At 45.7% G+C, this 14,391-nt stretch overlaps 1 protein-coding gene and 1 long non-coding RNA gene across 2 annotated transcripts in view; one reads left to right on the forward strand and one right to left on the reverse strand.

Moving 5' to 3' along the window:
* Positions 1-4,469, reverse strand: part of RBMS3 (RNA binding motif single stranded interacting protein 3) — a 1,176,852-nt gene extending 1,172,383 nt beyond the window's left edge. Inside the window, exon 1 of the mRNA XM_070433273.1 lies at positions 4,252-4,469. Within this exon, the coding sequence (XP_070289374.1) occupies positions 4,252-4,464 (213 nt within the window). The 5' untranslated portion in view covers positions 4,465-4,469. The remainder of the gene's footprint in view (positions 1-4,251) is intronic.
* A 473-nt stretch (positions 4,470-4,942) lies between these two features.
* LOC138992393 (uncharacterized) lies at positions 4,943-9,787 on the forward strand. Its single transcript, XR_011468099.1, has 3 exons — positions 4,943-5,190; positions 6,833-6,885; positions 9,539-9,787. It is a non-coding gene; the product is annotated as an uncharacterized lncRNA (long non-coding RNA).
* Positions 9,788-14,391: the final 4,604 nt, after the last annotated feature.

The raw sequence follows: 14,391 nt of genomic DNA on the forward strand, positions 1-14,391 counted from the left end.
AGTGCTGCTGAAAGTTATCATGTACTTCGGGAAGCTTATGGTGGACATGCTCCATCTCAAGATACTTGTGAACGCTGGTTTAAACGCTTTAAAAGTGATGATTTCTATGTGAAAGACAAAAAACGTCCAGGTCAACCCAAAAAGTTTGAAGACCAACAATTACAAGCATTATTGGATGAAGATGCATGTCAAACTCAAAAACAACTTGCAGAAAGATTAAACGTTGCTCAGCAAACAATTTCCGATTATTTACAGGCAATGGGAAAGATTTTAAAGGAAGGAAAATGGGTGCCATATCAATTGAACAAAAGACAAATGGAAAACCAGAAAGTCATCAGTAAATTGTTGCTTCAACGGCACGAAAGGAAGTCTTTTTTGCATCGAATTGTGACTGGTGATGAAAAGTGGATTTATTTTGAGAATCCCAAATGCACAAAATCATGGGTTGATCCAGGTCAACATCGACTGCAAGGCCAAATCGATTTGGAAATAAGACAATGCTCTGCGTTTGGTGGGATCAGGAAGGTGTGGTATTATGAGCTTCTAAAACCAGGTGAAACAGTTAATACTGATTGCTACTGACAACAAATAATCAATTTGAACCATGCTTTGATCGTAAAACCACCAGAATGGGCCAGAAGACACAGCAAAGTAATTTTGCTTCATGATGACGCACCATCACACACTTCAAAAACAGTTAAAGACACGTTAAAAGATCTTGCCTGGGAAGTATCAACCCACCCGCCGTATTCACCAGACCTTGCTCCTTCAGATTACATTCCGATCGATCGATGGCACACGCACTTTCTGAGCAGCACTTCAAAACACACGAAGAAATGGGAAATTGGGTCTCTGAATGGTCTGCCTCAAAACAAGAAAATTTCTATTGGGACGGTATCCACAAATTACCTAAAGATGGGGAAAATGTGTAGCTAGCGGTGGACATGACTTTGAATAAAGCACTTTTGATGTTTCTGTTGAAATTACCGTGTTTTATTACAAAATCCGCATTTTTAACCAGTACTGGTTAATAATGCGGATACCGGTTAATAATGCGGATTGACCATTTACCGGTTAATAATGCGGATTGTGTAATCCAAAAGAAACATAATTTCACGAGAAACATCAAAAGTGCTTTATTCAAAGTCATGTCCACCGCTAGCTACACATTTCCCACATCATCACTTTTAAAGCATTTAAACCAGCGTTCACAAGTATCTTGAGATGGAGCATGTTCACCATAAGCTTCCCGAAGTATACGATAACTTTCAGCAGCACTTTTCTTCAAAATAAAGTAATGAATTAAAACTTCCCACAAATGCTTTTTTGGCACAAAATTCAACATTTTTAAGCGTAAAGATATCGATGATGTTAACACCTTCAGAAAATTTGACATATGAAAATTTGAAGCTTGTTGTCAATACAACAAAATAGCATACATATCAAATCGCATATACATCAACATATGTGTAACTCCATCTATTGAAAAAATCTGCATTATTAACCGGTACACCTAGTACATAGCATGTGGCTGCTTTGATGTGTCTCTGAAGAGTGCTTGCTAGAGAGAAATCGGGCATCGTCATTCTAGGAACAGAAAGTGCCAGTCACGTCACCAAACTCTGGCGTAAAAAATCCCCTGATTGATCCAGTTTTCTAACCTTTCTTCCTATTTCAGAGACTTTCTGAAGACGTATGACCGTGAACCTGCGATTCAGGAGACAAGCGGATCGGGCACTATACTCTGATTTCTTTTCCAATAAGACAACTGGGATAAATTCATGAGAAAATAAATCATGGCCCCAAACCCGAGTCGAAATAAATAAATAAATAAATAAATGCCATTACTCCCCTGACACTTGCAGCAGGAAAGGGTGTTCATATCCACTGATATCCTATTTACAGTACCCTGCTTGGGGAAGATTTAAGACAAATAATACAGTATTCAAAATTCATATTTTTTTTACTCTCATGAGTGAAAAGAACACATAATGGTTCAATACATCACATTCATACATTACTGTGTTGAACTCCAATGGTGATAATCTCCCAACCTCACCCCAAACAGCTTGGTAAAAACCACATTTCACTTTGTCCCAATTTGTCTCCCATTTACATTTTAGTAGAATAATTTGGTTAGACACCCAAAGGCCTCCCTCGTAATGAAATCAGCAATTGCTAAAGAAAATCAATTTATAACCTGCCTTAGTATCCATCAAAGACAAAAAGAGTTATTAAAGTCTGAAACCCAGTAACCGCCCTCAAACTCTGAGAAGAACCAGTAGGAGCATACCAGAAACAAGCAAAGAAAGGGTTAAGCACAGCTGATTTCTGGGTTGAGAGAGGGATGCAAGATCATTTTGGAAGGCAAACACCTGGAGGGGAAAAAGTAGTATTTTGTTTCCACCTCAAGAAATTGCAGACAAACATAAAGCAAATCACATCAGTGGAATACTCAATTATCTGAACATGCTAATTAACGAACTGTAATCAACCGGCTTTCAGTCCTCTCTTCACCTGCTGTAATGTGTGTAGTGCATCGCCTTCCTTATTCCTCACAACCGGTAGAACATTAGACAGTCTGCGTGGTGCATCCAAGGGAAACAAATAAGCACAGATTTTTGCTGATGGCAGGAATTTCTCATGCTCAGGGCATATGAACCAACATTACGGAAATGGCAGCGCTGGCTGTATATTTTAATTATTCCCCACACCTACTTTGCAAAGGAGACTTATAGTCCAATTAGGTAATATGATGCTCAGTTATGGTTATTTCCGAAAACTAAGCACAGACAGTCACTTAAAGTAGTAAATATGCAGTCATGACAGAATTAAATATTCATGAAATCAGGAGCGGCTGGGAAAGCTGAGGATATTAGAATATTAAAATTCATCATAGCTTTTACAATGTAAATCTTGTATGCATTTGTAAGGCACCCGGTCAGGTCTAGAATGTGTTGAAATTCCAGTTTCTTGGTAGACTGCCATTAAAATTACAATATTGATTTTGGTAGATAAACAACCATCTCAATCCTTAGCTCGGTTTCAATTCACAAAACAATTTTGAACATTTGCAAATACCAACTTGTTAAGTGAGCCTGTCTCCAAATACAGAACAACAACATTCGATGTGATCCCAATGCTTTTCAGATCTTTGTTGAGTCCACCAGTACCTCTCTTAGAAGAACCAGTAGACCAAGGCACTCTCCTACTAGGGACATCTGACATGCAGTTCTTTCCTAGGTGGGAGAAGTGACTATGTTCTTGTCCACTCCCTTAAGTGAGCAAAAGGGAGAAAGTCTATTGACCGACCCTTCTTTGGTTCCAATATTCTGATTTGTTGAACCAACTTTTCCCCAACCTTAGCAGCACGTTTCAAAATGTATCAACAAACACATGTGTACACTTTATACAGATACAACTAAACACTAGCTCCCACAAAACTGAACTCCGAGTTTGTATGGAGAAGCAAGACCTTGGACACAAAGCTGTTACAAATACACTCTAATAATGTTACCAAAGCATTCTTTTCTATGCCATTGCATCTACTTGACAATTTTCTCAAGCGGAGAAGCACCAGCACCAGAGAACGGCATCTGAACCATTTCTTACTGGGATCCAGCTCCCTGGAGAACTCTCTCTCCACAGGAAGTAGTAGCTGTCCCCAGGTCTACGATGACACAGCAGGGCTCACCTGCTGCCAGGCACTGGGTCCCCACCCTCCTAGGTAGGAGGGTGCCGGGTGAGGAGTTTAGAGCTGGGTTAAGCAGTGATCTGCATTCTACAAAGGAGCCAAACTTTGCTCCCATTGTTGTCATCTTTAGGTTGATGTCACCTTCCTCGGAGGAGTCTCAGAAGCCACTTGGCAACTCCTGAAGACATGTGTTTCCCCCTGACCTAGATCATCCACATTAGCTTGGTCTCCTGTGTGGAAGCCAAGGTCTCCGGGCACTGCTCTCCCGAGGTGTGGGCTCTGCCCTGGCATCACATCGCACGAACCAGAAGACTTTTCTCTGCACAGACCGCTCAATAGGGAAACCAGGGCAGACTTCGGCTCACGCCTTCCAGTTCAGAAAGTCACTACTGCCCAACGATCCCCTTTAATCTCACGCCTTCCCCACAGCTGCAGCCCCCACCACCACACAACCGAGGGGAGGGGGCGGGGGAAGCGGCGGGTTTAAAGTGACAGCCGCTACTCGAGCTCCTCGGTTTTGTTCAAAAGGTGTCACAGCGCCAACACTGTGGACCTACCTTGCTCTCCCCTTTCTCGCCGTGGGGTCTCGCCTCGGGATCGTCGCTGTCCTCGGGTCCCGCACTCTCGCCGGGCAGTTCATCCTGAGCCAGCGGCTGCGGCTGGGGCTGGGGCTGGAGCTGGGGCGGCGGTGGCGGCGCCTGGCAGGCTCCGCCAGCCCCCTGGGGCCGGGGGATGGGCTCCGGGCGCGGAGAAACTCCCTCCACATCCATCTCCATCTTCCCATTCACTGGAGGGCAAGACAAAAGCCGAGCGGAGACTTGGCAGCGGCGCGCGGCGGCTCCTCAGCTGCCCGCCGCACGCATGGCTCGCCGAGGAGGGGCCGCCTCCCGCGCGCCCGCCCTGCTGCCGCCCTGCGCCCGCGCTCCCCGCCGCTCCGCTCGCCGGCTCGGCTCCGGCTCTGGCGGCGCCGGGGCCGTGGAGCGCGAGCGCGGGCGGCCGCGTGTCCTTGGCGCGGTGGCCTTCAGGCGCCCCCGGCAGCCCCGCTCAGCAGAGCGCATCCGGCGGCGGCGGCGGCGGCGACGCCTCCCAGCCGCGCGCCCAGCCCGGGGGCGCCCGGGGACTTGCTCTCCGGTCTGGCCTCCTGCTCCTCGTCGCTCTCCCGTCTCTCTCCGGGGGCCCCTCGGCGCTTCCCCTCCCCTCCCACCTTCTGAACAAAGTTACGGGAAGAGCAAACCCGAGGGCCGGCTGGGGCCGGGCGAGACGGACAGCGACAGGGAACGTCAGGTGCAAGTGCCATCCACCGGCCCCGCCCGCGGACCGAGCGCCGGCCCCTCACCTTTGGCCTCTCCCCGACGCAAAGGAGCCGAGGACAGGAGGCTGCTCCGACCTGTGCGAGGCGGTGGCGGCGAGGATGGGAAGAAGAAGAGCATACGGAGGGCTGGTGGCTGGTGCGCCCACCCCCCGCCGCAGGCGACCCCCACCTCCACTCTGCGCGGGTCTGTCTCCCTCCCTCCCTCCGGCGGCCGAGCGGTGTCGGGGTCAGCCCCTCCGGTGCGCGCGGGTGGGAGTCGGAGCTCCTGCTCCTCGGGCTGCTCGGCTGCCGGCCGCGCGCCTCGCAGCCCCGCACCAGACCCGGAGGGAAGGGGAGCCAGCCGTCAATTCCCGGCAGGAAATCGACCTCCCTCCCCTCCGGCCCCAGCGCCGGCTGGAAGCGGGAAGGGGTGGGGCCCGCGTGGATGGCCTGGACGCGAGGCTCGAAGCGCGCCCGAGTTGGGCGTCAAGGTTGGCAGTGGAGGGTCGTTGGGGGAGGCGGAGGGGAAAGCGAGAAGTCACTGCCAGGCGTTGACTGCCATGTACCCCGGGGTGGGCGCCAGCTGGGCGCCGCTGCTCCCGAGGGGCCAGCTCTCCGGGGCTGGGAGGCCGCCCGCGGCAGGCCAGGTCTCCAGGAGGTTCCCTAGGTGACCCCAGGCCGGGCGGTGAGCCGCGTCTATGAATCCAGATATATACAGTGATGACAGAGGGAGACTTGGAAATTCTGAAATCGGGGCTCACCGACAGTCAGGTGATTAGGATGACTTCTAAATTTAACACCACTTGGTCCTGGGAGTCGCTTCCAACTTCAGGGGAACTGTTACTGCAACTCCGCCTGTCCAGGGGAAGCCTTCCAGCAGCCACGGAGAGGAAGAGCGGGTTATTGAGAACCTGTTCAATATTAAATAAAGCCTATTGTTCTGGGCTTTGACTTCTATAATGCCCCCAAATGGATCAGGAGATAAATGAATAACTCATGCATTTCTTAGCAGAGGGTGGCTGTTTTCCCCGCCCCAGCACACAATGTATCACAGATAACACTTGCCTAATGAAACTAGAAAATTGCATTGTTCATCTCGTGCCTGCTTTGCGTGAACGTACAACTTTTACACATCAAGACACACTGCCCCCAATAAACGCAGTCACACAAGAACACATCATTAGGTCTTGTCCTTCAATGCAATCTCTTAATCTCTCACTCTGCCTGTATGACAGAAATTAATTGCCACTTTAATTTAATCAGCATAGACAGCCAATCTGGATAATGCAATGTGAACATGCTTTTAGAAAGAAAAAAGTTTGGGGACAGGATTACTCAGTCGCTTTTTCTTCAAAATTTCTAAAAAACTAGACTCCAAGCTCATTGACAAAGTCTACACTTTTAAAATAATACTATGACCCTTTATGTTTATGCAGTAATGTACCAGCCAGAAAACAGATAATAGAGGTGGGTGCCTTTAAAGAAGTTACTTAACCTCTAGTTCCTCCTCAGTACATTGTACTAAATCAATTCTTATAGTATTTTTATAATGGTAAATTAGATTATCTGTATAAAGGGTTTAGCAAAGTACCTTAGTGCATAGTGAGTACTCGACGGTCACTGCCTGCTACGCTGAAAACAGTAAGATAATACAGATTCACATGAGCACTCATCTGAGGACCTGGATTTAGGAAAAAGAAATTGCCAGCTTAATTAATCGTTTTATATAAATTATTCTAAAAGATACTTGGCATCTTCAAAGAATGAAGCTTCTTCTGAAGGCAGAAAGAAAGTCAATAGTGTTTTGTGCAATAAAGTTTTGAATTTGACAGATTTTCTTTCTACAGTTTAGGAATAAAAATTACATGTCAGTTTCCACAGGAGCTGGAACAGCTGACTGGTAAGTTACCATTCTTCCATGCTTCTTACTTCCAAAATGTGTTTGTGAATTTAAAGCTTAAATGAAGTTTAAATCAAAATAAAGATGCAATACTTCAGCTATATTTGTTCTAAATTTAGGCATGTGCTTGTAAAGATTCCCATTGTTAAATGCAAATATTTTTTTTCCTTTCTCTGCCCTTCTATTTTTTGGGGACACTGAATTTTTTTGCATCTGCCATAAGTAAATATGGGCTCAGAAAATATATTACATTTCAAAACTGTTGATTGCACCTAATTATGCATGCAAATTGCTACTTCAAGCATGCAGACAGCTTGCAACATTTTCAAAATTTTGCCCCAGTAGTCATTTGAGGTATTTGTGTTGCTAGTTTGCTTTTGCCTTAAATCACTTCATTTCCCAATTAGCTTTCAATTAATGACGGGCCTGTGAATAATTTTGACCTCTTGATGTCCATGGTTTAGGTGATTCCAATGAACAAATCAGCACTTTCAAGAAAATCACCCTTCTGATTGCTCATACCAGACCACTTGATTTTTTGAGTCACTGAGATGAGCGTTTACACAAAGGTGTCCTGGAAGAGTCATCTAACTCAAAATATGCTCAGTGGACCAATAGCATCACAACACTTTATTGTAGAAATAGTTTCGGGCCTCACCCCATACTTAATTCCTCAGAGTCTGCATTTTAACAAGGGCTGCAAGTGCTTTCTATCACATTCGAGCTTGAGAAGCACTGCTCTGTCCCATCACATAGTTGGCCTATATTTGGGACTGTTCTCCTAAAATAAATACTCAGAGAGACATATTTAGAAAATACAGTCTTAGAAACTTTGTGTGTGTGTGTGTGTGTGTGTGTGTAGACATTAATTAAAGTCCCTCTCCATCACCCCACCACCTCAGGATCTTAGTGTTGCATAATGAAATCTTACATAAATTAAGGATGCATCTGTGTTGGAATCTCTGTAATGAATGAGAAGCATACAGTTTTCAAAAAATCAAAAGGCATTAAACTAAAAATGGAACAGTGCTTTATCTTGAATAACTTTTATGCTGGGATTTTTGATACCTTTTGTGACAATGCAAGCAGAAACTGCCAAGTTTGTGTCTGTGTAATGACAAATCTAATAAACCTTCAATGATTTGGCATAAGTATAGCCTCAATTATATGACCTAATATTTTTAGGAACTAGCAGAACGTACTACTTTTGAAGAATTTCTGGAAAACACATATACATAGATTGATAAATTATTACTTTAAAAGGCTATCTATTTAGTACTGTGGTTCTCAACCTTGGCTGCACATTAGAATCACCTGGGAATCTTTTTAAAATACTGATTTCTGGGCCTCATCCTCCGGAAATTCTGTTTCTTTGTTACTAATTTGTGGCCTCACCCCATAACAAAGAAACAGAATTTCCGGAAGATGAGGCCCAGAAATCAGGATTTTAAAAAGATTCCCGGGTGATTCTAATGTGCAGCCAAGGATGAGAACCACTGATCTAGTACGTTGCAGTTCTCATCTTAAATGTATAAGAACTCACCTGGGGAATGTTGAGGAAATGCAGGTTGGGCCTAAGTCCCTGCATTTCTAACTAACACACTTCCAGGTGAAGCCAATGCTTCTGGTCCTCAGATTTCATAGACTTGCTTTATCACCGTCAATGGTTCTCAAGTAGCAATCACTTGGGGAGCTTTTAAAAATCTTTAATGCCCAGATTGCACCTCAGGCAAATTAAATCCAAATCTCTGCAGGGGAGATCCAGGCATCAGTAGTTTTGAAACCTCTCCAGGTGATTACTATGTGGAGCCAAGACTGGGGGATAGTGCTGCACATCATTGATTCCCTAAGTGTGGTCCTCAGGACAGCATCAGCAGCTTTACCTGGGAGCCAGGTATGAATGCTGACTGTCAGGCCCAACCCAGACCTACCGAATCCATATCTGCAGTCTGAGGTCTCCAGGTGATATGAATACACATTTAAAGATTGAGAAGCATAACTCTGGGGTATCCTCATGAGAAGGGGAGGTGGCACTCAACCAGCAGCCACCTGGCCCTAACCCCTGCATCTCTTGGCTTTCTACCCATTTACACACATTCTGAGAGGTTCTACAAACCCTTGAGGATAAAGTTCCAATTGGTAAGAGGAATCTACATGCATCCCTAGCTCTATTTTAATACCTACATGGTTAGCAGCACTGTCTGATAGAACTTTCTCCAATGATGGGAATATCCTATATCTAAGTTTTCCTGTTAGTAGCCACTAGCTACATGTGGCTATTGAACACTTGAATCATGGTGATGTGACTGAGAAACTTTTAATTTTAGTTCATTTTAACTGATGTAAGTTTAAGTAGCTTCATGTGGTTATTGGTTCCCCTGTTGGACAGAGCAGCTCCAGAATCATCCTCCTTCCTGTTGCTCAACCCTCATTCAAGTTTCCAGGTAGAACACCTCCCACTCAGTTTCTGTGTGTATTAATCCCCAGTGAGGGCACCAGGACGAAAAACATCTGCCATGCCATTTCATTTATATAATAAGCAACATCATGCTTATTATTTTGAATGAAAGGAGTTTCGCTTGAATTAAATGCTACCAAAAGTTGTCAAAACCTTTTTCATAGCATTCATAATCATGTAGCTTTAATTTTACAGACTTCTCAGACGTCACACACAAGGGGTATGTTTGGAACTGTCTTAAGAAGAGACAAAAGACTACAAATGAATTCTGGGTAGAAGACAAAAAGACAGCTCCTTCCCCAGCTTCTTATTGATGCACAATGGAAAGTTGAATAAGTTAAGTGTGTATCTATGTGGAATAAAATATCAAAACTTGAAGATTCCTCTCAAAATGGAAGATGAGATACAAAACAAAGGAGGGGTCAAGGAGTTAAGATGCCAGAAGATAGCAAATAAAATTCAAAATAAAAAAATGTACTCAGTAATTGCCTTGGAAGAAAATATCTGATCTGTGGAACCAATGGAATGGGATAGGAAATGTTGGGATGAGTGAGATGGGATGGGATGGGATCGGATGGGATATGTTGGGATGGGTGGGATGGGGTAGGATAGGATATGTTGGGATGGATGGATGGGATGGGGTGGGATAGGATATGTTGGGATGGATGGATGGGTGGGATGGGATAGGATATGTTGGGATGGATGGATGGGTGGGATGGGATAGGATATGTTGGGATGGATGGATGAGTGGGATGGGATAGGATATGTTGGGATGGATGGGTGGGATGGGATGGGATAGGATATGTTGGGATGGATGGATGGGTGGGATGGGATAGGATATGTTGGGATGGATGGATGGGTGGGATGGGATAGGATATGTTGGGATGGATGGGTGGGATGGGATGGGATAGGATATGTTGGGATGGATGGATGGGTGGGATGGGATAGAATATGTTGGGATGGATGGATGGGTGGGATGGGATAGGATATGTTGGGATGGATGGATGGGTGGGATGGGATAGGATATGTTGGGATGGATGGGTGGGATGGGATAGGATATGTTGGGATGGATGGGTGGGTGGGATGGGATAGGATATGTTGGGATGGATGGATGGGTGGGATAGGATATGTTGGGATGGATGGGTGGGATGGGATAGGATATGTTGGGATGGATGGGTGGGTGGGATGGGATAGGATATGTTGGGATGGATGGATGGGTGGGATGGGATAGGATATGTTGGGATGGATGGGTGGGATGGGGTGGGATAGGATATGTTGGGATGGATGGATGGATGGGGTGGGATGGGGTGGGATAGGATATGTTGGGATGGATGGATGGGTGGGATGGGGTGGGATAGGATATGTTGGGATGGATGGATGGGTGGGATGGGATAGGATATGTTGGGATGGATGGGTGGGATAGGATATGTTGGGATGGATGGGTGGGATGGGATGGGATAGGATATGTTGGGATGGATGGATGGGTGGGATGGGATAGGATATGTTGGGATGGATGGATGGGTGGGATGGGATAGGATATGTTGGGATGGATGGGTGGGATAGGATATGTTGGGATGGATGGATGGGGTGGGATGGGGTGGGATATGTTGGGATGGATGGATGGGTGGGATGGGATAGGATATGTTGGGATGGATGGGTGGGATAGGATATGTTGGGATGGATGGGTGGGATGGGATAGGATATGTTGGGATGGATGGGTGGGATGGGATGGGATAGGATATGTTGGGATGGATGGGTGGGATCGGATAGGATATGTTGGGATGGATGGGTGGGATAGGATATGTTGGGATGGATGGGCGGGATAGGATGGGATAGGATATGTTGGGATGGATGGGTGGGATCGGATAGGATATGTTGGGATGGATGGGTGGGATAGGATATGTTGGGATGGATGGGCGGGATAGGATGGGATAGGATATGTTGGGATGGATGGAGTGGGGTGGGATAGGATATGGTGGGATGGATGGGGTGGGATGGGATGGGATAGGATATGGTGGGATGGATGGGGTGGGGTGGGGTGGGATAGGATATGTTGGGATGGATGGGTGGGATAGGATGGGATAGGATATGTTGGGATGGATGGGGTGGATGGGATAGGATATGGTGGGATGGATGGGGTGGGGTGGGATGGGATAGGATATGTTGGGATGGATGGGTGGGATGGGATGGGATAGGATTTGGTGGGATGGATGGGGTGGGGTGGGATGGGATAGGATATGCTGGGATGGATGGGTGGGATGGGATGGGATAGGATATGTTGGGAATAATGGGGTGGGATGGGATGGGATAGGATATGTTGGGATGGATGGGTGGGATAAGGTGGGATAGGAAATGTTGGGATGGATGGGTGGGATGGGATGGGATAGGATATGGTGGGATGGGGTGGGATGGGATGGATAAGATGAGATGAGATGGGATGGGTGGGAAAGGAAAGGATGAGAGGGGAGGGGATGGAATGAAACAAAAATATTAATAATTTAAAGACAGGCACCAGCCCCCTTGAGTCTTCCCTTCTCTGGGATGGGAACAACAGCAACCATGATTACGATAGCAGTGCTACTGCATTACTCCCAACAACCCTGCGAGGTGCGAATGATCAAGAAAGAGATTATTTGAGGGACATTATTTAACAGATACGCTTCAGAATAAAAATAAGCAAATTTCTGCTTGCGAGGGAAGAGGGCAGTGTTAAAATAGAATCAGCCATTTTCTTTGACTGAAAGAGATGTGTGTCATTTCTAAGCTGAATTAACCACAACCTGTCTTAGAAAAGGAGGCTACCCCCAGGGAAATATTTCTGCAGGGCCGGTGCCTTGCCCAGCTGCTGCTGATTTGCGACTGTGTGATACAAGATTGTGCCCACAAAGAAATGTGTAGCTAAGGGAAACAGCCTCACTTCTGAGGATGGTCACTTCATAGCAACAGAAACCAATAAATAGACTGCCTTTGTTGTCCTCGGGAAAGAAACTCCAAGGGACTTCAGACAATACAGTTTCAGGGTTGTGAGCTCAAAGGCCATTCAGAACTCATCCTGACTCTCATGCAGGCATCTTAAGACCCTCTTACCCATGCTCTCCTTTTCTTCAGAAAGTAAGGGCAAGTTTGTTCATAATCCACATGAACCCATCTCAGAAGGCAGGGGGCAAAGTGACCAGGAAAGAAGAAGAAAAGATTTACTTCCCTGGGGGATGGACAAAAAAGGCAGAACCCAGTTCTATGTTTATATAACCTTGCTGATCTCATGTCTAACAACATAGCTTATTAGTTAAGCCACAAGCCCTAATGGTTGTTCTAGGCAATATTTGAAGGACTCGCCCACCCTTCACTTGTTCAAATATACCCATGATTCATAGCTAAAGTTATAGGTGTAGTTTACAGACACAGAATTCCCAGGGCTTCTGAACTTTACCTTCTGTGGCACCTGAAAATATTCCAGGACCCTGCAGTCTCACAAGCAGCCCCATTCTGCCCTGACAATATTGGAGCAATTCTACCTAGTGGCTTCCTGAATCTTGTACAGAATGCCAGATTTGCTGAGCTGGTTGTAGACTTGAACGGTGCCCAAACATCACCTTTATTACCGATAAAGTCTAGGTTGGAGGAAGTAGCTTGTATCGGTAGGCAAATGGTCTTCCTATTTTATTTTCTTATTTCAGAGAGGAAGAGAGAGGGAGAAAGAGATAGAAGCATCAATGATGAGAATCATTGATCAGCTGCCTCATGCATACCCCACACTGGGAATGGAGCCCGCAAACTGGGCATGTACCCTGACCGGGAATCAACCGTGACCTCCTGGTTCATAGGTTGATACTCAACCACTGAGCCATGCCGACCGGGCTGGTCTTCCTATTTTTGAACACCTGGATCAGGCACACAGATCCACTCTGACACAGCCCCATGGGGCTGTTGCAGGTTTGCCTGCATGTACCCTACAGGCAATTAGCTCCCATAGGGTACAAGCAAGAGGCCAGGAAGCTCGGTTCATTTTCCCCAAATTCATTAGGACGGTAAGACACCTCCTGGGGAGAGGAAAAGAGTAGAAAGATGCTAAAAGTGTAATGTTACTTGAACTTGCTACTCAGGGAAAGAAACGTTTATCAGACGTTTTTGGGGAAAAGTGTTAATCCCCCCAAATGAATTCTGCTTCAACATCAGCAGATGCCATGTCCCTCGTCTCAATGCCCCTCACTGCCTGGCTCCCCCTTCGGAGCACTCCATTTCCTGCCTCTTGTATCTGCTCATTGGTCCTGTGTGGTCACCAGGCCACCATCAGCTCTACTGGCCGCACTCCCCTCAATTGTAGAACTAACTTATTGGGTCTTAGACGGGGTTGGTGAATTAACATCCCTCCTACAAAGCTGTCAAGAATTAAACTCCCGACCTGGTTCTCGTTAGCATCATACTTGTATCACCTGAGCCAACCTGAAATTGTACAGAGGTGTGAGGCTTGCAGAGGGGAAGCCTTTTATCTTACAAATGCCTAATAAATATTGCATTTTCATAATTTGGCTTTTTAAACCAGAAATTACCTTTCATCCCCTCGTATAGTATATTTTAGAAGACCCACGTAATGCAGTGCCTCACACATGGTGGGAACTAAATAAATGTTTGAGGATGAATATTAAAAACCTTTTATGGGAAGGCTTAGAAATGACTTTGCATCTCATCTTGGAAAGTAAAACAAGAATAGGCTATTTGAGCCATGTCTAAAAGCAGCCATCTTTCTGCAGGATTATGTGGAATTACAGTGTGAGGGGGAAGAAGCAGAGAAAAGTAAGAAATGTTAAATGCCCCTGTTTTGTCCATTCTGGATGAATAGGATTTTTCTATCAGATATGAGAAATTGTAGCTCTGATATCTAGCTGCAGCCTCCTTGATCTGCTGATTACATTGTTTTGATTTGCTTTTGTGGAAAAGCATTTTTGCTTAAAAAAAAAATACAGACTTTTCCCTTCCTATCTAGCAGTATAGGATAGCTTTGTGCTATGCAGTGTTTGAAGACTCAGTTTTTAAAATTACTAATCTGT

This window comes from Myotis yumanensis, unplaced genomic scaffold (assembly GCF_028538775.1).
Source record: "Myotis yumanensis isolate MYYU_CA2020_CCGP unplaced genomic scaffold, mMyoYum1.0.hap1 SCAF_14, whole genome shotgun sequence".
Lineage (NCBI taxonomy): Eukaryota > Metazoa > Chordata > Mammalia > Chiroptera > Vespertilionidae > Myotis > Myotis yumanensis.